This window comes from Oncorhynchus clarkii, chromosome 1 (genome assembly GCF_045791955.1).
Source record: "Oncorhynchus clarkii lewisi isolate Uvic-CL-2024 chromosome 1, UVic_Ocla_1.0, whole genome shotgun sequence".
NCBI classification, from domain to species: Eukaryota; Metazoa; Chordata; class Actinopteri; order Salmoniformes; family Salmonidae; genus Oncorhynchus; species Oncorhynchus clarkii.
In genome coordinates this window covers 3,720,291-3,741,493 of record NC_092147.1, presented here as the reverse complement: position 1 = coordinate 3,741,493, position 21,203 = coordinate 3,720,291, and the positions used below count along the sequence as shown (strand labels likewise).

The following is a 21,203-nucleotide window of genomic DNA, read 5'->3' as shown; positions in this document are numbered from 1 at the left end:
TTTACATTCTGGGCTGTATCTAGGCCTTAAACTGGGGTTACATTCTGGGCTGTATCTAGGCTTTACACTGGGGTTACATTCTGTATCTAGGCCTTAGACTGGGGTTACATTCTGTATCTAGGCCTTAGACTGGGGTTACATTCTGGGCTGTATCTAGGCCTTAGACTGGGGTTACATTCTGTATCTAGGCTTTAGACTGGGGTTACATTTTGGGCTGTATTCTGTAGGCCTTAGACTGGGGTTACATTAGGCTGTACTGTATCTAGGCCTTAGACTGGGGTTACATTCTGGGCTGTATCTAGGCCTTAGACTGGGGTTACATTCTGGGCTGTATCTAGGCCTTAGACTGGGGTTACATTCTGGGCTGTATCTAGGCCTTAGACTGGGGTTACATTCTGGGCTGTATCTAGGCCTTAGACTGGGGTTACATTCTGGGCTGTATCTAGGCTTTAGACTGGGGTTACATTCTGTATCTAGGCTTTAGACTGGGGTTACATTCTGTATCTAGGCTTTAGACTGGGGTTACATTCTGGGCTGTATCTAGGCCTTAGACTGGGGTTACATTCTGTACTGTATCTAGGCCTTAGACTGGGGTTACATTCTGGGCTGTATCTAGGCCTTAGACTGGGGTTACATTCTGGGCTGTATCTAGGCCTTAGACTGGGGTTACATTCTGGGCTGTATCTAGGCCTTAGACTGGGGTTACATTCTGGGCTGTATCTAGGCCTTAGACTGGGGTTTACATTCTGGGCTGTATCTAGGCTTTAGACTGGGGTTACATTCTGGGCTGTATCTAGGCTTTAGATTGGGTTTACATTCTGGGCTTTATCTAGGCCTTAGACTGGGGTCACACGAAGCAACTTTCATGCAATTTTAGTTGCAGTTGCAAGTGGCATAATCTCAAGCAATTTTGTTGTTACATGAAGTTACTCAAACGCCATTAAAATTGCATGCAATAGCCAATCAAATTGAAGCTGCTTATTTGAGAATTCTAAACTCACCCCATGTCATCTGATGCATTACATTAGATTGAAAACACCAAAATTAGATTGAAAACACCAACAACACAGCTACAGTTGAAGTCAGAAGTTTACATACACATTAGCCAAATACATTGAAACTCAGTTTTTCACAGTTCCTGACATCTAATCCAAGTAGACATTCCCTGTCTTAGGTCAGTTAGGATCAACACTTTAATTGAAGAATGTGAAATGTCAGAATAACAGTAGAGAGAATTATTTATTTCAGCTTATATTTCTTTCATCACATTCCCAGTGGGTCAGAAGTTGACATACACTCAATTAGTATTTGGTAGCATTGCCTTTAAATTGTTTAACTTGGGTCAAACGTTTCGGGTAGCCTTCCTCAAGCTTCCCACAATAAGTTGGGTGAATGTTGGCCCATTCCTCCTGACAGAGCTGGTGTAACCGAGTCAGGTTTGTAGGCCTCCTTTTCAGTTCTGCCCACAAATGTTCTATGGGATTGAGGTCAGGGCTTTGTGATGGCCACTCCAATACCTTGACTTTGTTGTCCTTAATCCATTTTGCCACAACTTTGGAAGTATGCTTGGGGTCATTGTCCAATTGGAAGACCCATCTGCGACCAAGCTTTAACTTCCTGACTGATGTCTTGAGATGTTGCTTCAATATATCCACATCATTTTCCTCCCTCATGATGTCATCTATCTTGTGAAGTGCACCAGTCCCTCCTGCAGCAAAGCACCCCCACAACATGATGCTGCCACCCCTGTGCTTCACGGTTGGGATGGTGTTCTTCGGCTCGCAAGCCTCCGCCTTTTTCCTCCAAACATAACGATGGTCATTATGGCCAAACAGTTCTATTTTTGTTTCATCAGATCAGAGGACATTTCTCCAAAAAGTATGATATTTGTCCCCATGTGCAGTTGCAAACCGTAGTCTGTTTTTTTATGGCGGTTTTGGAGCAGTGGCTTCTTCCTTGCTGAGCGGCCTTTCAGGTTATGTCGATATAGGACTTGTTTTACTGTGGATATAGATACTTTTGTACCTGTTTCCTCCAGCATCTTCACAAGGTCCTTTGCTGTTGTTCTGGGATTGATTTGCACTTTTCGCACCAAAGTACGTTCATCTCTAGGAGACAGAACGCGTCTCCTTCCTGAACGGTATGACGGCTGTGTGGTCCCTACATCTCCTGTTGTGCTAGTCTCTGTTCTGTCAACGCTGATCGCTGGTTGTGCTTGTGCAGCACTGACAGCTCTGTTGACATGACAACTGGGTCAGAATTCTGAACCCTTCGATTGGATCATGTGTCAAAAGTGTTTGTTTTGATTGGCTGTTGCTTGCAACTATTTGCACAAAGTTGAAACGTTTCCATGGTTGCAGATGAGTTGCTTATGCAGGGGAGTGTTTCACGAAGCAGTCAAGAAGCAACTCATTTGCAAAACAACTAAAATTGGCATGTAAATTGCGTCGTGTAACGTCAGCCCTGGTCAAGAGTAGTGCCATATAAAGGGAAAAGGGTATCATTTGGGAAGTAATCTAAGACACTTGTGGACGTAGCCTTAAATCTATGTCATGTGTAGTTTTACAGCTGGTGAAATCCCAGAAAGTTGCCAAACTGGTGATCGTGGTGGAGACCGAGAAGGAGAAGACTCTGAGGAAAGAGTTTGTCTTCGACGATACAAAGGTATACCTCAGAGAAACTATAGTGCCTTCCTTGACTTATTCCACATTTTGCTGTTTTACAGACTGAATTTAAAACGGATTAAATTTATTTTTAGAATTGTTTGTAGATTTTTTGCAAATTTATTGAACATTTATCACAGAAATATCTAATTTACATAAGTATTCACACCATTTTTAGGTCTTGCCATAGATTTTTAAGTAGATTTAAGTCAAAACTGTAACTCGGCCATCAGGAACATTCACTGTCTTCTTGGTAAGCAACTCCAGTGTAGATTCGGCCTTGTGATTTAGGTTATTGACCTGCTGAAAGGTGAATTCTTCTCCAGTGTCTGTTGGGAAGCAGACTGAACCAGGTTTTCCTTTGGGATTTTGCCTGTGCTTACAGTATCTCCATTCTGTATCTTTTTTTATCCTGAAAAACTCCCCAGGCCTTAACGACTATAGCCATACCCATAACATGATGCAGCCACCACTACGCTTGAAAATATGGAGAGTGGTATTCAGTAATGTGTTGTGTTGGATTTTCCCCAAACATAACACTTTGTATTCAGGACAAAATTTAAATTCTTTGCCACGTTTGTTGCAGTATTACTTTAGCGCCTTGTTGCAAACAGGATGCACGTTTTAAAATCATTTGTTTTAACGTATAGGCTTCCTTCTTTTCACTCTGTCATTTAGGTTAGTATTGTTGAGTAACTACAATGTTGTTGATCCATCCTCAGTTTTAAAGTCACCATTGGCCTCATGTTGAAATCCCTTTCCTTCCTCTCCGGCAACTGAGTTAGGAAGGACGCCTGTATCTTTGTAGTGACTGGGTGTATTGATGCACCATCCAAAGTGTAATTAATAACTACAGCCTGCACAAAGGGATATTCAATGTCTGCTTTAAAAAAATAAAAAATGTTATACCCATCTACCAATAGGTGTCCTTCTTTGTGAGGCTTTGGAAAACCTGGTCTTTATGGTTGAATCTGTGTTTGAAATTCACTTGCTGGACTGAGGGACCTTACAGATAATTGTATGTGTGAGGTAGAGAGATGAGGGACCTTACAGATAATTGTATGTGTGGGGTACAGAGATGAGGGACCTTACAGATAAATGTATGTGTGGGGTACAGAGATGAGGGACCTTACCGATAATTGTATGTGTGGGGTACAGAGATGAGGGACCTTACAGATAAATGTATGTGTGGGGTACAGAGATGAGGGACCTTACCGATAATTGTATGTGTGGGGTACAGAGATGAGGGACCTTACAGATAAATGTATGTGTGGGATACAGAGATGAGGGACCTTACAGATAATTGTATGTGTGGGGTACAGAGATGAGGGACCTTACAGATAAATGTATGTGTGGGATACAGAGATGAGGGACCTTACAGATAAATGTATGTGTGGGATACAGAGATGAGGGACCTTACAGATAATTGTATGTGTGGGGTACAGAGATGAGGGACCTTACAGATAAATGTATGTGTGGGGTACAGAGATGAGGGACCTTACCGATAATTGTATGTGTGGGGTAGAGAGATGAGGGACCTTACAGATAATTGTATGTGTGGGGTACAGAGATGAGGGACCTTACAGATAAATGTATGTGTGGGATACAGAGATGAGGGACCTTACAGATAATTGTATGTGTGGGGTACAGAGATGAGGGACCTTACCGATAATTGTATGTGTGGGATACAGAGATGAGGGACCTTACAGATAAATGTATGTGTGGGATACAGAGATGAGGGACCTTACAGATAAATGTATGTGTGGGGTACAGAGATGAGGGACCTTACAGATAAATGTATGTGTGGGATACAGAGATGAGGGACCTTACAGATAAATGTATGTGTGGGGTACAGAGATGAGGGACCTTACAGATAATTGTATGTGTGGGGTACAGAGATGAGGGACCTTACAGATAAATGTATGTGTGGGATACAGAGATGAGGGACCTTACAGATAAATGTATGTGTGGGATACAGAGATGAGGTAGTCATTCAAAAATCATGTTGAACACTATTATTGCACACATAGTCCATGCAATTTAAAACATTTTTACTCCTGAACTTATTTAGGCTTGCCTAAACAAAAAGGATGGAATACTTATTGATTCAAGACATTTCAGCTTTTCATTTATAAAAATTTCAAAAAACATAAATCCACTTTGACTTACTGGCCTAATGTGTGTATAAAAAAAACACTAAAAAACACACTATTTAATCCATATTGAATTCAGGCTGTAACACAACAAAATGGGTAAAAAGTCAAGGGTGAGAATACTTTCTGAAGGCCTTGTACACGTACCATCAAGCTATGGCTTCATGTAAACTGTGTGGTCATCTTTCTGATGTGTGTGTGTGTGTGTGTGTGTGTGTGTGTGTGTGTGTGTGTGTGTGTGTGTGTGTGTGTGTGTGTGTGTGTGTGTGTGTGTGTGTGTGTGTGTGTGTGTGTGTGTGTGTGTGTGTGTGTGTGTGTGTGTGTGTGTGTGCGTCACCAGAAAAGAGAGGGGTTCTGTCAACTCCTTCAGCAGATGAAGAACAAACACTCAGACAAGCCTGAGCCAGATATGATCACTGTGTTCGTTGGTACCTGGAATATGGGTAAAATGGCCGCCTTCAATGTCTATATTAACTAAAATACATAGAACAATCTACCCAGTGCATCAATTTGTTGATAATAAATACTTTATTTATCAATTAGTATCAATATTGTTCGATATCGATATTGCTACTTCAGCTCAGTCGATAATTATTTTGCTTGATTAGGACAATTGATTGACACATTGATTGATTAGGACAATTAAACAATTGATTGATTGATAATTACCTCTTCCTCCAGGTAATGCCAGTCCCCCCCACAGCATAGCATCCTGGTTCCAGTGTAAGGGTCAGGGCAAGACCAGGGACGACACGGCCGACCACATTCCTCATGACATCTATGTGATCGGGACTCAGGAAGATCCCCTAGGGGAGAAGGAGTGGATAGACACACTGAAGAGTGCCTTGAGAGGAACCACCAACATCAGCTTCAAACAAGTCAGTTACTATCTCAACACTCAGTGCCAGTTTCCAGGACACATATTAAGCCTAGTCCTGGACTACAAAGCACTTTCAATTTAGATTTTCCATTGACTTTGCTAGGCTTAATCTGGGGACAAGGCTTAATCTGAGAATAGGGCTTAATCTGGGGACAAGGCTTAATCTGAGAATAGGGCTTAATCTGAGGACAAGGCTTAATCTGAGGATAGGGCTTAATCTGAGGATAAGGTTTCATCTGAGGACAAGGCTTAATCTGAGGACAAGGCTTAATCTGAGGATAGGGCTTAATCTGAGGATAAGGTTTAATCTGAGGACAAGGCTTAATCTGAGGACAAGGCTTAATCTGAGGATAGGGCTTAATCTGAGAATAGGGCTTAATCTGAGGATAGGGCTTAATCTGAGGACAAGGTTTAATCTGAGGATAGGGCTTAATCTGAGAATAGGGCTTAATCTGAGGATAGGGCTTAATCTGAGGAAAGGGATTAATCTGAGAATAGGGCTTAATCTGAGGAAAGGGCTTAATCTGAGGACAAGGCTTAATCTGGGGACAAGGCTTAATCTGAGAATAGGGCTTAATCTGAGGATAGGGCTTAATCTGAGGACAAGGCTTAATCTGAGGACAAGGCTTAATCTGAGAATAGGGCTTAATCTGAGGAAAGGGCTTAATCTGAGGACAAGGCTTAATCTGAGGACAAGGCTTAATCTGAGAATAGGGCTTAATCTGAGGATAGGGCTTAATCTGAGGACAAGGTTTAATCTGAGGATAGGGCTTAATCTGAGGATAGGGCTTAATCTGAGGATAGGGCTAAATCTGAGGACAGGGCTTAATCTGAGGATAGGGCTTAATCTGAGTCCGGGAAACCTCCCCTTAAAGTTTAGTTACTTACTCCTGATTTCTACACTGGTATTAGGTAGGTTACACATTACAACTAATCTCATCCACCTGAGATGGCTGTATATGTGGTTGCAATTAAGCCTTGGGACATTACATTAAAACAAATGACAGTGACTGATTGTAATAGAATTCACCATTAAAAAAAAAATATGAATGTGTTTTATTGTAATTATTATGTGTTTTATTTTGTTCAGATAGCCATCCAAACGCTATGGAACATCCGCATCGTTGTGCTAGCCAAGCCAGAGCACGAAAACAGAATCTCACACATCTTTTCAGACAGCGTTAAGACAGGGATCGCCAACGCACTGGGTAAATCCCATCATCTCACTACAGACCTATCAGCTCACTGCAGAATCATCCACCCACTACAGACCTATCAGCTCACTGCAGAATCATCCACCCACTGCAGACTCATCCACTCACTGCAGACTCATCCACTCACTGCAGACTCATCCACTCACTGCAGACTCATCCACTCACTGCAGACCCATCCACCCACTGCAGACTCATCAGCTCACTGCAGACCCACCAATTCACTGCAGACCCATCAGCTCACTGCAGACCCATCAGCTCACTGCAGACCCACCAACTCACTGCAGACCCATCAGCTCACTGCAGACCCATCAATTCACTGCAGACCCACCAATTCACTGCAGACCCTACCACTCACTGCAGACCCATCAACTCACTGCACACTCTTTGTCCCAATTTCCCAGACCCAGATGAAAACCTAGTTCTGGTTTAAAATGCATGTGCAATGAAGATTCTCCAATAAAATTGCTTTTTTAGGTCCAAGACTAGACTTAATCTGTGTCTGGGAAACTGGCCTTCTTTTTATTAACAAACCCTGAGACGATGAAAGGCACAAACAGTAGAGAGGCCTAACGTCACATCCATGTTGTTTTCCCTTTATGTTCTAGGAAATAAGGGAGCAGTGGGCGTGTCCTTCATGTTCAACGGTACTTCCTTTGGCTTCGTCAACAGTCACCTGACTTCGGGGAGCGAGAAGAAGCTCAGGTGAGCTATACAGGGATTTAAAAAAAAATGGCTGACAAATTATATAATCAGAATCTAACAATCCTCAAGCATTTTAAATAGTTCTGAACCCCTAGAAACCAGTTTATGTTGAAAGCAAAATGGAGCTAAATCAAAACAACAACATTGTTCCACTGACACAATATTAGAATATTTAGCATCTCCTCAAAATGCCTCTAAACTCTTACAATTTTTTTTGGGGGGGTGGTTGTTTTATGCTCCAGTATTATTCAGGATGTCTGTTGTTATCTGTGGCCTGTCTGCTCTATTTCTTGAATAGCCTTTAACTGATTCTGTTCATTTCTGTTTGATGAAATAAGGAACACGAAGATACGAGTCTGCATATTGCAAAATAATAGCTAAACGTGAGAAAAGAAGATGCCACATCTCTTCATATCTCAAGTACTTGAAAGCAAGACATTTGTTTTCTCAACATTTATTTCTCTTACCAGACGCAACCAAAATTACGTCAGCATCCTACGTTTCTTGAATCTTGGAGATAAGAAACTGAATCCTTTTGACATCACACATCGATTCACTCATCTGTTCTGGCTTGGGGATCTGAATTATCGAATTGAATTGCCATCCACAGTAAGTTGAACTAGCATAGCAGTTAACGCTGGATGTGGAGATTGTATTGTAATGAAATTTGGGGGGGGGGGGTAGCCTGACCGGGACTCTAACCTGGGTCCAGCGACTGTCAACTCAACCTTAACCGTTATGCTAAGAGATCTGAACCTTTTAAAGAGGCTGTGTTGGGTTAAGGTTGCTACAGTATCAACAGCTCTCAACTGCTCTATCGACTATCAACAGCTCTCAACTGCTCTATCGACTATCAACAGCTCTCAACTGCTCTATCGACTATCAACAACTCTCAACTGCTCTATCGACTATCAACAACTCTCAACAACTTCATCACCACCATCAGACACACATAACTGCACCACCTATCACACTTTCACAAAATGCATGAAGACATGGCTAAAGGTCAATCAGATTTGTGAACATGGTCCCTAGCTGTGTATTCCCGCTTTCCATGTTGTCTGTTGTCTGTAGCTTGTGAGTTGTGGAAACACTTTGTTGCTTTTATGAATTTTGTCTTGTTGCTTTTTGTTCTATGTTGCTCTGTCTGTATGCTACGTCTTGCTTGTCCTATGTTGCTCTGTCTGTATGCTACGTCTTGCTTGTTCTATGTTGCTCTGTCTGTATGCTGAGCTGTAATCGATGAACAGCATTCTTACATAGGTATTCCTCTTGTCCAGATGGGATAGGACAGTGTGCAGTGTGATGGTGATTGCATCGTCTGTGGACCTATTGGGGCGGTAAGCAAATTGGAGTGGGTCTAGGGTGTCAGGTCGGGTGGAGGAGATATTGTCCTTGACTAGTCTCTCAAAGCACTTCATGATGACGGAAGTGAGTGCTACTGGGCGATAGTCGTTTAGCTCAGTTACCTTAGCTTTCTTGGGAACAGGAACAATGGTGGCCCTCTTGAAGCGTGTGGGAACAGCAGACTGGGATAGGGATTGATTGAATATGTCCGTAAACACACCAGCCAGCTGGTTTGCGCATGCTCTGAGGACGTGGCTAGGGATGCCGTCTGGGCTGGCAGCCTTGCATGGGTTAACACGTTTAAATGTTTTACTCACATTGGCTGTGGTGAAGGAGAGCCCGCAGGTTTTGGTAGCGGGCCGTGTCAGTGGCACTGTATTGTCCTCAAAGCGAGCAAAGAAGTTGTTTAGTTTGTCTGGGAGCAAGACATCGGTGTTTGCGATGGGGCTGGTTTTCTTTTTGTAATCCGTGATTGACTGTAGACCCTGCCACATACGTCTGGTGTCTGAGCCATTGAATTGCGACTCTACTTTGTCTCTATACTGACGCTTAGCTTGTTTGATTGCCATGCGGAGGGAATAGCTACACTGTTTGTATTCGGTCATGTTTCTGGTCGCCTTGTCATGGTTAAAAGCAGTGGTTCACGCTTTCAGTTTTGGCAAATGCTGCCATCAATCCACGGTTTCTGGTTAGAGAATGTTTTAATAGTCACTGTGGGTACAACATCACCGATGCACTTGCTAATAAACTCCCTCACCAAATCAGTGTATACATCAATGTTGTTGTCCGATGCTATCCGGAACATATCCCAGTCCACGTGATCAAAGCAATCTTGAGGTGTTGAATCAGATTGGTCGGACCAGCGTTGAACGTTCCTGAGCACGGGAGTTTCCTGTTTTGTTTCTGTCTATAGGCTGAGAGCAACAAAATGGAGTCGTGGTCAGATTTGCCGAAAGGAGGGCGAGGGAGGGCTTTGTATGCATCACGGAAATTAGAGTAGCAATGATCCAGAGTTTAGCCAGACTGGGTCGCACATTTGATATTGCTGATAAAATGTAGGGAGCCTTGTTTTCAGATTAGCCTTGTTAAAATACCCAGCTACAATAAACGCAGCCTCAGGATATGTGGTTTCCAGTTTACATAGAGTCCAATGAAGGTCTTTCAGGGCCGTCGAGGTGTCTGCTTGGGGGGGATATACACAGCTCTCAACTGCTTTATCGACTATCAACAGCTCTCAACCACTGCTCATCTAAATTTGTATTCATGTGCTTATTGAATGTGCTGTTACACACCAAGTAAGTAAGCGTAAGCAAGCAAGTAGTGTAAAGGACATGGACCAGAGGAGTGCACTACTTTTTAAAAGGCCCTGATCTACAGTAGTTCACTAATATAGGGATGAGGGTGCCATTTGGGATAAAGCCAGCATGCAGTTCATGTTCCCTATTTCTCTAGCAGCAGTTAGGCTAAATAGAGACAGTGCTGTTCTGATGACACTGTGCAGGAAGAGAGAGCAGCTACTTTGCATTGTGTTCCCTTAACAGGAAGCCGAGAGCATCGTGACCAAGATCAAACAGCAGCAGTACCAGGAACTGCTGTGTAGAGACCAGCTCACCATTGAGAAAGGAGAGGGGAAAGTATTCCTACACTATGGTAAGACATGGCCATTAGAAACACACATTCTGTCATAGCTAACTATGACTAAAGTAAATTAAACTTCACTAGGCTATATGATGTTTATGGAAAAATGTGAGGATGAAATTGGTGGTCATTGATAAGTGACTTTGATGAAAGTAATACATTTTTATGTCAAAGCCATGGTCATTGAATGGGCACAACTAGCCATTGAGTGAACACATCTACAGCATGTTAGCCTTGGTAAACTATAGGCTAGCTAGCCCCGGAGCCATGACTCTAGCTAGCCCTATCAGTAAACTATAGGCTAGCTAGGCTAGCTCTACCAGAGAGTAAACTATAGGCTAGCTAGCACTACCAGAGAGTAAACTATAGGCTAGCTAGCACTACCAGAGAGTAAACTATAGGCTAGCTAGCACTACCAGAGAGTAAACTATAGGCTAGCTAGCACTACCAGAGAGTAAACTATAGGTTAGCTAGCACTACCAGAGAGTAAACTATAGGCTAGCTAGCACTACCAGAGAGTAAACTATAGGCTAGCTAGCACTACCAGAGAGTAAACAATAGGCTAGCTAGCACTACCAGAGAGTTAACTACAGGCTAGCTAGCACTACCAGATAGTAAATTATAGGCTAGCTAGCACTACCAGAGAGTAAACTATAGGCTAGCTAGCCCCAGAGCCATGACTCTAGCTAGCCCTACCAGAGAGTAAACTATAGGCTACCTAGCCCTACCAGATAGTAAACTATAGGCTACCTAGCCCTACCAGATAGTAAACTATAGGCTACCTAGCCCTACCAGATAGTAAACTATAGGCTACCTAGCCCTACCAGATAGTAAACTATAGGCTAGCTAGCACTACCAGTAAACTATAGGCTAGCTAGCACTACCAGAGAGTAAACAATAGGCTAGCTAGCACTTCCAGTAAACTATAGGCTAGCTAGCACTACCAGAGAGTAAACTATAGGCTAGCTAGCACTACCAGAGAGTAAACTATAGGCTAGCTAGCCCTACCAGAGAGTAAACTATAGGCTAGCTAGCACTACCAGAGAGTAAACTATAGGCTAGCTAGCACTACCAGAGAGTAAACTATAGGCTAGCTAGCCCCAGAGCCATGACTCTAGCTAGCCCTACCAGAGAGTAAACTATAGGCTACCTAGCCCTACCAGATAGTAAACTATAGGCTACCTAGCCCTACCAGATAGTAAACTATAGGCTACCTAGCCCTACCAGATAGTAAACTATAGGCTACCTAGCCCTACCAGATAGTAAACTATAGGCTAGCTAGCCCTACCAGAGGTAAACTATAGGCTACCTAGCCCTACCAGATAGTAAACTATAGGATAGCTAGCCCTACCAGATAGTAAACTATAGGCTAGCTAGCCCTACCAGAGAGTAAACTATAGGCTAACTAGCCCTACCAGAGAGTAAACTATAGGCTAGCTAGCCCTACCAGATAGTAAACTATAGGCTAGCTAGCCCTACCAGAGAGTAAACTATAGGCTAGCTAGCCGTACCAGAGGTAAACTATAGGAAAGGCCAAAACCTAGGAAGAAACCTAGAGAGGAACCAGGCTCTGAGGGGTGGCCAGTCCTCTTCTGGCTGTGCCGGGTGGAGATTATAACAGAAACTATAGGCTAGCTAGCCCTACCAGAGAGTAAACTATAGGCTAGCTAGCCCTACCAGAGGTAAACTATAGGCTAGCTAGCACTACCAGAGGTAAACTATAGGCTAGCTAGCCCTACCAGAGTGTAAACTATAGGCTAGCTAGCACTACCAGAGAGTAAACTATAGGCTAGCTAGCCCTACCAGAGGTAAACTATAGGCTAGCTAGCACTACCAGAGAGTAAACTATAGGCTAGCTAGCCCTACCAGAGGTAAACTATAGGCTAGCTAGCACTACCAGAGGTAAACTATAGGCTAGCTAGCCCTACCAGAGGTAAACTATAGGCTAGCTAGCCCTACCAGATAGTAAACTATAGGCTAGCTAGCCCTACCAGAGGTAAACTATAGGCTAGCTAGCCCTACCAGATAGTAAACTATAGGCTAGCTAGCACTACCAGTAAACTATAGGCTAGCTAGTTCCTGAGCACCACTTCACCAGGTCAAATTCCTGGTACATGTAATTGACAAATAATGGTGATTCTGACATCTCTCTCTATATATATTTTTTATTATTTAATCTCATCACAGATGAGGAGGAGATCACGTTCGCGCCCACGTATCGTTTCGAGAGAGACACACGCGAGAAATATGCCTACACCAAGGCCAAAGCCACTGGGGTAAGTTTACTGTGTGTGTTTCCTGCGATGCTGAATGGCACAGGTGGCCCTCATACAGTTTGAGGAAATAAGCAGATATCTGAGAGCACAAGTCCACAGCTTGGCTGTTTATTATTTTACCTTGTAGAGAAGTCCCAAATGGCATCCTATTCCATACATAGCCCATGGGACTCTGGTCAAAAGTAGTGCACTATATAGGGAATAGGGTTCCATAGAGCTCTGGTCTAAAGTAGTGCACTATATAGGGAATAGGGTTCCATAGAGCTCTGGTCTAAAGTAGTGCACTATATAGGGAATAGGGCTCCATATCAAATCAAATGTATTTATATAGCTCTTCTTACATCAGCTGATATATCAAAGTGCTGTACAGAAACCCAGCCTAAAACCCCAAACAGCAAGCAATGCAGGTGTAGAAGCACGGTGGCTAGGAAAAACTCCCTAGAAAGGCCAAAACCTAGGAAGAAACCTAGAGAGGAACGGGGTGGCCAGTCCTCTTCTGGCTGTGCCGGGTGGAGATTATAACAGAACATGGCCAAGATGTTAAAATGTTCATAAATGACCAGCATGGTCAAATAATAATAATCACAGTAGTTGTCGTGGGTGCAACAGGGCTCTGGTCTAAAGTAGTGCACTATATAGGGAATAGGGTTCCATAGGGCTCTGGTCTAAAGTAGTGCACTATATAGGGAATAGGGTTCCATAGGGCTCTGGTCTAAAGTAGTGCACTATATAGGGAATAGGGTTCCATAGGGCTCTGGTCTAAAGTAGTGCACTATATAGGGAATAGGGTTCCATAGGGCTCTGGTCTAAAGTAGTGCACTATATAGTGAAAAGGGTGCCATTTGGGACACACATGGGTCTCTGAAACCACTATTAGAAAGATGGCATGGTCTTAGATAGGCCTGCCATCAAACCAATGCTGATTTTTCAGAACGACTGAAATATAAATTCTTCTCCCTCACAGACTAAATACAATCTACCATCATGGTGTGATCGCGTTCTACGGAGGTCCTACCCCTTGGTGCATGTGTTCTGTCAGTCATACGGTGAGACTACTGCCATGATAATTGATTCATTGCAATTAACGAACAAAATATGTGTCATTTTAGTTCATGTTATTACCAATTCTATAATTTTTGCAACCTCTCTTGAAGGGTGCACCAATGACATTATGACCAGTGACCACTCTCCAGTTTTCTCCACATTTGAAGTCGGAGTGTCATCACAGTTTGTCTCCAAGCATGGTACAGCTTCTTACTTCACTAGACAACTACACCGTGCTGGCTGTGTGTGACTAATGCACGTGTGTCTGACATCACTGTATTTTACGAAATGATCTACCCTCAGAAGAAGATGTTCTCGTGTTTTACCGTGTGCAAATCTATGGACAAAGACAACTGCCTTTCCAATGATCTTTCTATCTTTTCTTTCCAGATCCCAGCAGTGTGTCTCAGGGTGGGATCAAGTTCATGAACTGTGTTGCCACCCTCATGACAAAGTCCAAGACCAAGTTCTTCCTCGAATACCACTCCAGCTGCTTAGAGAGTAAGTCTGGGCTACTTCCATTTTCCATCTGACCACAGTGGTCAGTGGATCATAGGATAACACTAAAAACATATCAAGTGCCCCAACTGAACTGGAGCCTAACTCACAGTGACTCCACACTAGCCTGAGTGCTATAGTACGAAGCAAACTAGACCTACTCAGGTTTTTATAAAGCTAGCCAGCTTCAGTTAGTTTCACATTCCAGATCAGGCTTTTATAAAATTGTATTTATTGTATTTCACCTTTATTTAATTAACCAGGTAGGCTAGTTCTCATTTACAAGTGCGACCTGACCAAGATAAAGCAAAGCAGTGCGACACAAACAACAACACATGGAATAAACAAACATGGAATAAACAAACATACAGTCAACAATACAATAGAGAAAGTCTATATACAGTGTGTGCAAATGAGGTAGGATAACGAAGGTAAGGCAATAAATAGGCCATAGTGGCGAGATAATTACAATATAGCAATTAAACACTGGAGTGATAGATGTGTAGAAGATGAGTGTACAAGTAGAGATACTGGGGTGCAAAGGTGCAATATAATAAATACCAGTATGGGGATGAGGTAGGTAGATAGATGGGCTATTTACAGATGGGCTATGTACAGGTGAAGTGATCTGTGAGCTGCTCTGACAGCTGGTGCTTAAAGTTAGTGAGGGAGATGTGAGTCTCCAGCTTCAGTGATTTTTGCAGTTCGTTCCAGTCATTGGCAGCAGAGAACTGGAAGGAAAGGCGGCCAAAGGAGAAATTGGCTTTGGGGGTGACCAGTGAAATATACCTGCTGGAGCACGTGCTACGGGTGGGTGCTGCTATGGTGACCAGTGAGCTGAGATACGGCGGGGCTTACCTAGCAAAGACTTATAGATTACCTGCAGCCAGTGGGTTTGGCAACGAATATGTAGCGAGGGCCAGCCAACATGTCGCAATGGTGGGTAGTATATAGGGCTTTGGTGACAAAACGGATGGCACTGTCATAGACTGCATCCAATTTGCTGAGTGTTGGAGGCTATTTTGTAAATGACATCGCCAAAGTCAAGGATTGGTAGGATAGTCAGTTTTACGAGGGTATGTTTGGCAGCATGAGTGAAGGATGCTTTGATGCTGAATAGGAAGCCGATTCTAGATTTTTGGGATTGGAGATGCTTAATGTGAGTCTGAAAGGAGAGTTTACAGTCTAGCCAGATACCTAGGTATTTGTAGTTGTCCGCATATTCTAAGTCAGAACCGTCCAGAGTAGTGATGCTGGACGGGCGGGCGGGTGCGGGCAGCGATCGGATGAAGAGCATGCATTTAGTTTTACTTGCATTTAAGAGCCGTTGGAGGCCACGGAAGGAGAGTTGTATGGCATTGAAGCTCATCTGGAGGTTAGTTAACACAGTGTCCAAAGAAGGGCCAGAAGTATACAGAATGGTGTCGTCTGCGTAGAGGTGGATCAGAGAATCACCAACAGCAAGAGCGACATCATTGATATATACAGAGAAAAGAGTCGGCCCGAGGATTGAACCCTGTGGCACCCCCATAGAGACTGCCAGAGGTCCGGACAACAGGCCCTCCGATTTGACACACTGAACTCTGTCTGATAAGTAGTTAGTGAACCAGGCGAGGCAGTCATTAGAGAAACCAATGCTGTTGAGTCTGCCGATAAGAATGTGGTGATTGACAGAGTCGAAAGCCTTGGCCAGGTCGATGAAGACGGCTGCACAGTATTGTCTCTTATCAATGGCGGTTATGGTATCGTTTAGCGTGGCTGAGGTGCACCCATGACCAGCTCTGAAACCAGATTGCATAGCGGAGAAGGTACGGTGGGATTCGAAATGGTCGGTGATCTGTTTATTAACTTGGCTTTCGAAGACCTTAGAAAGGCAGGGTAGGATAGATATAGGTCTGTAGCAGTTTGAGTCTAGAGTGTCATGACCGCTGCAGCTTTCCAATCTTTGGGGATCTCAGACGATACGAAAGAGAGGTTAAACAGGCTAGTAATAGGGGTGGCAACAATTTCGACAGATCATTTTAGAAAGAGAGGGTCCAGATTGTCTAGCCCGGCTGATTTGTAGGGGTCCAGATTTTGCAGCTCTTTCAGAACATCAGCTATCTGGATTTGGGTGAAGGAAAAATGGGGGAGGCTTGGGCAAGTTGCTGTGGGGGGCGCAGGGCTGTTGACCGGGATAGGGGTAGCCAGGTGGAAAGCATGGCCAGCCATAGAAAAATGCTTATTGAAATTCTCAGTTATCGGTGTTGACAGTGTTTCCTAGCCACAGTGCAGTGGGCAGCTTGGAGGAGGTGCTCTTATTCTCCATGGACTTTACAGTGTCCCAGAACTTTTTTGAGTTTGTGCTGCAGGATGCACATTTCTGTTTGAAAAAGCTAGCCTTTGCTTTCCTAACTGCCTGTGTATATTGGTTTCTAACTTCCCTAAAAAGTTGCATGTCGCGATGCTTATGCAGTACGCCACAGGATGTTTTTGTGCTGGTCAAGGGCAGTCAGGGTTGGAGTGAACCAAGAGGTATATCTGTTCCTGGTTCTACATTTTTTTAAGGGGGCTTATTTAATTAAGATGGTGAGGAAAGCACTTTTAAAGAACCAGGCATCCTCTACTGGCGGAATGAGGTTAATATCCTTCCAGGATACTCGGGCCAAGTTGATTAGAAAGGCCTGCTCGCTGAGCGTTTGACAGTGATGAAGAGTGGTCGTTTGACCGCAGTCCCATTACGGATGCGGTTTTATAAAGCTAGCCAGCATCAGTTAGCTTCACATTCCAGATCAGGCTTCATCCATACTACGATGGTGGATAATGTCCATCTGCTGCTAACTCTAGCGGGCTTGTAACTGTGTGTGCATGTTGCTAGTTGAACACCAGACCAAAGATGGTACAGTATGAAGATAGGCAGAAGCTGCTTCTCCAGTAGAAATTCCCGATCACACTTGTAGGCGATGTCATGGCGACGTTGGCTAGCTATGCTCATGCACAGAAACATGTCATCGGGTCTAACGGTCGACTCTCGCCGAACTGCGCATGTGGCACTCTTTCGATATAACGTTTTTGACTAAAATTGACGTGTCAGTTTGTCAAGCTCACGAGGTTGGAGTCATAACGAGTTCCACTACTTAATAATCTACGTTTTTTTCCTTTAGCGTTCACAAAAATGAACAACTAAGAAATCATTTTTCACTCCTCTCATTGACTTCTCAAACCCCGGCCTGGTCTGTTTCGCAAAAGCGTTCCCAGAAGTCTCGTGATGTTGCGCCTCTGGGTTTAGAAACTCTGTGATCGAACTCTTCGTTGAGACAAAAAAATAAGTGATCTTGCAAATTCTCCAGACGATGTTGTGAAATAGGCTTTTAGAAGTGTCATCTTTATTTTATTACTTATTGTTAATGCCTTCTTCGGTGGGCTTATGGGGAGGCAGGTAGCCTAGTGGTTAGAGCGTTGGATCAATAACCTGAAAGGTTGCTAGATCTTATTTTGTGGGCTTAACATCGCAAAACCACATTTTCCCACTCCTATCTGTGGAACAGTTTGTTGTGTTCTGGCTATAGACATACAGTATAATCTGTAGAAGGGGTTTGAACCTCTAACCCTGGCAGTTGGACTGTTAATCTCATGGGTACAGCTTGTTGTGTTCTGGCTATAGACATACAGTATAATCTGTAGAAGGGGTTTGAACCTCTAACCCTGGCAGTTGGACTGTTCATCTCATGGGTACAGCTTGTTGTGTTCTGGCTATAGACATACAGTATAATCTGTAGAAGGGGTTTGAACCTCTAACCCTGGCAGTTGGACTGTTAATCTCATGGGTACAGCTTGTTGTGTTCTGGCTATAGACATACAGTATAATCTGTAGAAGGGGTTTGAACCTCTAACCCTGGCAGTTGGACTGTTCATCTCATGGGTACAGCTTGTTGTGTTCTGGCTATAGACATACAGTATAATCTGTAGAAGGGGTTTGAACCTCTAACCCTGGCAGTTGGACTGTTCATCTCATGGGTACAGCTTGTTGTGTTCTGGCTATAGACATACAGTATAATCTGTAGAAGGGGTTTGAACCTCTAACCCTGGCAGTTGGACTGTTCATCTCATGGGTACAGCTTGTTGTGTTCTGGCTATAGACATACAGTATAATCTGTAGAAGGGGTTTGAACCTCTAACCCTGGCAGTTGGACTGTTAATCTCATGGGTACAGCTTGTTGTGTTCTGGCTATAGACATACAGTATAATCTGTAGAAGGGGTTTGAACCTCTAACCCTGGCAGTTGGACTGTTCATCTCATGGGTACAGCTTGTTGTGTTCTGGCTATAGACATACAGTATAATCTGTAGAAGGGGTTTGAACCTCTAACCCTGGCAGTTGGACTGTTCATCTCATGGGTACAGCTTGTTGTGTTCTGGCTATAGACATACAGTATAATCTGTAGAAGGGGTTTGAACCTCTAACCCTGGCAGTTGGACTGTTAATCTCATGGGTACAGCTTGTTGTGTTCTGGCTATAGACATACAGTATAATCTGTAGAAGGGGTTTGAACCTCTAACCCTGGCAGTTGGACTGTTCATCTCATGGGTACAGCTTGTTGTGTTCTGGCTATAGACATACAGTATAATCTGTAGAAGGGGTTTGAACCTCTAACCCTGGCAGTTGGACTGTTAATCTCATGGGTACAGCTTGTTGTGTTCTGGCTATAGACATACAGTATAATCTGTAGAAGGGGTTTGAACCTCTAACCCTGGCAGTTGGACTGTTAATCTCATGGGTACAGCTTGTTGTGTTCTGGCTAAAGACATACAGTATAATCTGTAGAAGGGGTTTGAACCTCTAACCCTGGCAGTTGGACTGTTAATCTCATGGGTACAGCTTGTTGTGTTCTGGCTATAGACATACAGTATAATCTGTAGAAGGGGTTTGAACCTCTAACCCTGGCAGTTGGACTGTTAATCTCATGGGTACAGCTTGTTGTGTTCTGGCTATAGACATACAGTATAATCTGTAGAAGGGGTTTGAACCTCTAACCCTGGCAGTTGGACTGTTCATCTCATAGGTACAGCTTGGTTGTGTTCTGGCTATAGACATACAGTATAATCTGTAGAAGGGGTTTGAACCTCTAACCCTGGCAGTTGGACTGTTAATCTCATGGGTACAGCTTGTTGTGTTCTGGCTATAGACATACAGTATAATCTGTAGAAGGGGTTTGAACCTCTCACCCTGGCAGTTGGACTGTTCATCTCATGGGTACACTAGCAATGACTGCCAATCTTAATTTGAATGGGAACAGCCATCTATGGATTATGTTTATGGTTGGTTGCAGCTGTCATTTGACAAATTTCAGAATACAATTAGTTTCATTACTAAATTATTATTACTAGATGATAGGTATTTTAATTAACATTCTTTTCGTCTTCTTTTTTTTTTTACACACAAAAACAATTTGATGAATAAAATATTTAATCAGTTGTCTTCCTCAAAATGACGAGGATGATGATACAATCTTTGTGAGAGGGTGGGAATCTGATTTCATTGGTCCTCAACTCACAGCTCAGACATTTCATTCAGGATAGTGGAGTTAGCCTGCCCTGGACCAGGTTAGTTCTGGATACAGGATAAACAGAGTTCGCCCTGAGTTAGCCTGCCCTGGACCAGGTTAGTTCTGGATACAGGATAAACAGAGTTAGCCCTGAGTTAGCCTGCCCTGGACCAGGTTAGTTCTGGATACAGGATAAACAGAGTTAGCCCTGAGTTAGCCTGCCCTGGACCAGGTTAGTTCTGGATACAGGATAAATAGAGTTAGCCCTGAGTTAGCCTGCCCTGGACCAGGTTAGTTCTGGATACAGGATAAACAGAGTTAGCCCTGAGTTAGCCTGCCCTGGACCAGGTTAGTTCTGAAGGATTCGTTGCCACAGAAATGTACCTGGCTAAAAGGCGAGCCACTATCGTATGACCGCTTATCCCGAGTTGAACTCAGAGTTGACCAAAGGTACCTTGCTAACTCCTCAAACCCGCTACGTAGTATATATCCCTCAAGTTCCCAGGTCTAGTTGTCTTGCAATCTCTTACCATTCATTGTCATGCCAAACTGGATTTGGCTATACGGCACAAACAGATCTGGGATCAGGCTAACTGCACACATCCTGTCCACAGAATTTGTCAAGAGCTCAGAAGGAGAGAACCAAGATCACTCTGATGGGAACATCAAGGTTCGGTTTGGAAATCAAGTTGAGGTAAATTGACATTCTGACGCTTCTTTCAAGTACAATACTAAAGCTAACTGTCTTACGATATGGTGTATTTGATTCAAAAGAGTTGTTGAGTGTCTGAACTCCTGTCGTGTCTTTTTAAAGCTTGTCCCTATCATCTCAGACCCGGAGTATCTGTTGGATCAGCACATTCTCCTGTGTGTCAAGTCCACAGACTGTGATGAATCCTATGGTGAGAAAGTAGGACAACTGTGGTCTGTTTGGAACGACTCGTTGTTAGAATGACACAGACCACATTTGGGCTGGTGTAAATACTAGTCTAGGTTTGTGACTCTTGATCATCTAGTTCTGTCTTCATCTACCGCCGTCTAGCTCCGTCTGTCTCCGTCTGTCTACGACTGTCTTCGTCTGTCTTCGACTGTCTTCGTCTAGCTCTGTCTTTCTTTTGTCTTGTCTCATCACTGCAACTCCCGTACAGACTCGGGAGAGGCGAAGGTCGAGAGCCATGCGTCCATCCGAAACACAACCCAACCGCACTGCTTCTTAACACAGCGCGCATCCAACCCGGAAACCAGACAATCCGCCCTGCTTCTT

General features: G+C 43.6%; 1 protein-coding gene across 3 annotated transcripts in view; it reads left to right on the top strand.

Annotated features, from left to right (window-relative positions):
- Positions 1-21,203, top strand: part of LOC139416142 (inositol polyphosphate-5-phosphatase D) — a 64,278-nt gene that overhangs the window by 33,764 nt on the left and 9,311 nt on the right. For all 3 annotated transcript variants that reach the window (XR_011635072.1, XM_071164511.1, XM_071164601.1), the window contains exons 10-22: positions 2,561-2,664; positions 5,157-5,259; positions 5,498-5,694; positions 6,787-6,904; positions 7,516-7,612; positions 8,083-8,221; positions 10,501-10,609; positions 12,785-12,873; positions 13,838-13,919; positions 14,028-14,117; positions 14,308-14,418; positions 20,554-20,633; positions 20,754-20,841. Coding sequence is in view for 2 of the 3 variants with exons in the window: in XM_071164511.1 (XP_071020612.1) it covers positions 2,561-2,664; positions 5,157-5,259; positions 5,498-5,694; positions 6,787-6,904; positions 7,516-7,612; positions 8,083-8,221; positions 10,501-10,609; positions 12,785-12,873; positions 13,838-13,919; positions 14,028-14,117; positions 14,308-14,418; positions 20,554-20,633; positions 20,754-20,841 (1,407 nt within the window). In the remaining variant the exon portion in view is untranslated. The remainder of the gene's footprint in view (positions 1-2,560; positions 2,665-5,156; positions 5,260-5,497; positions 5,695-6,786; positions 6,905-7,515; positions 7,613-8,082; positions 8,222-10,500; positions 10,610-12,784; positions 12,874-13,837; positions 13,920-14,027; positions 14,118-14,307; positions 14,419-20,553; positions 20,634-20,753; positions 20,842-21,203) is intronic.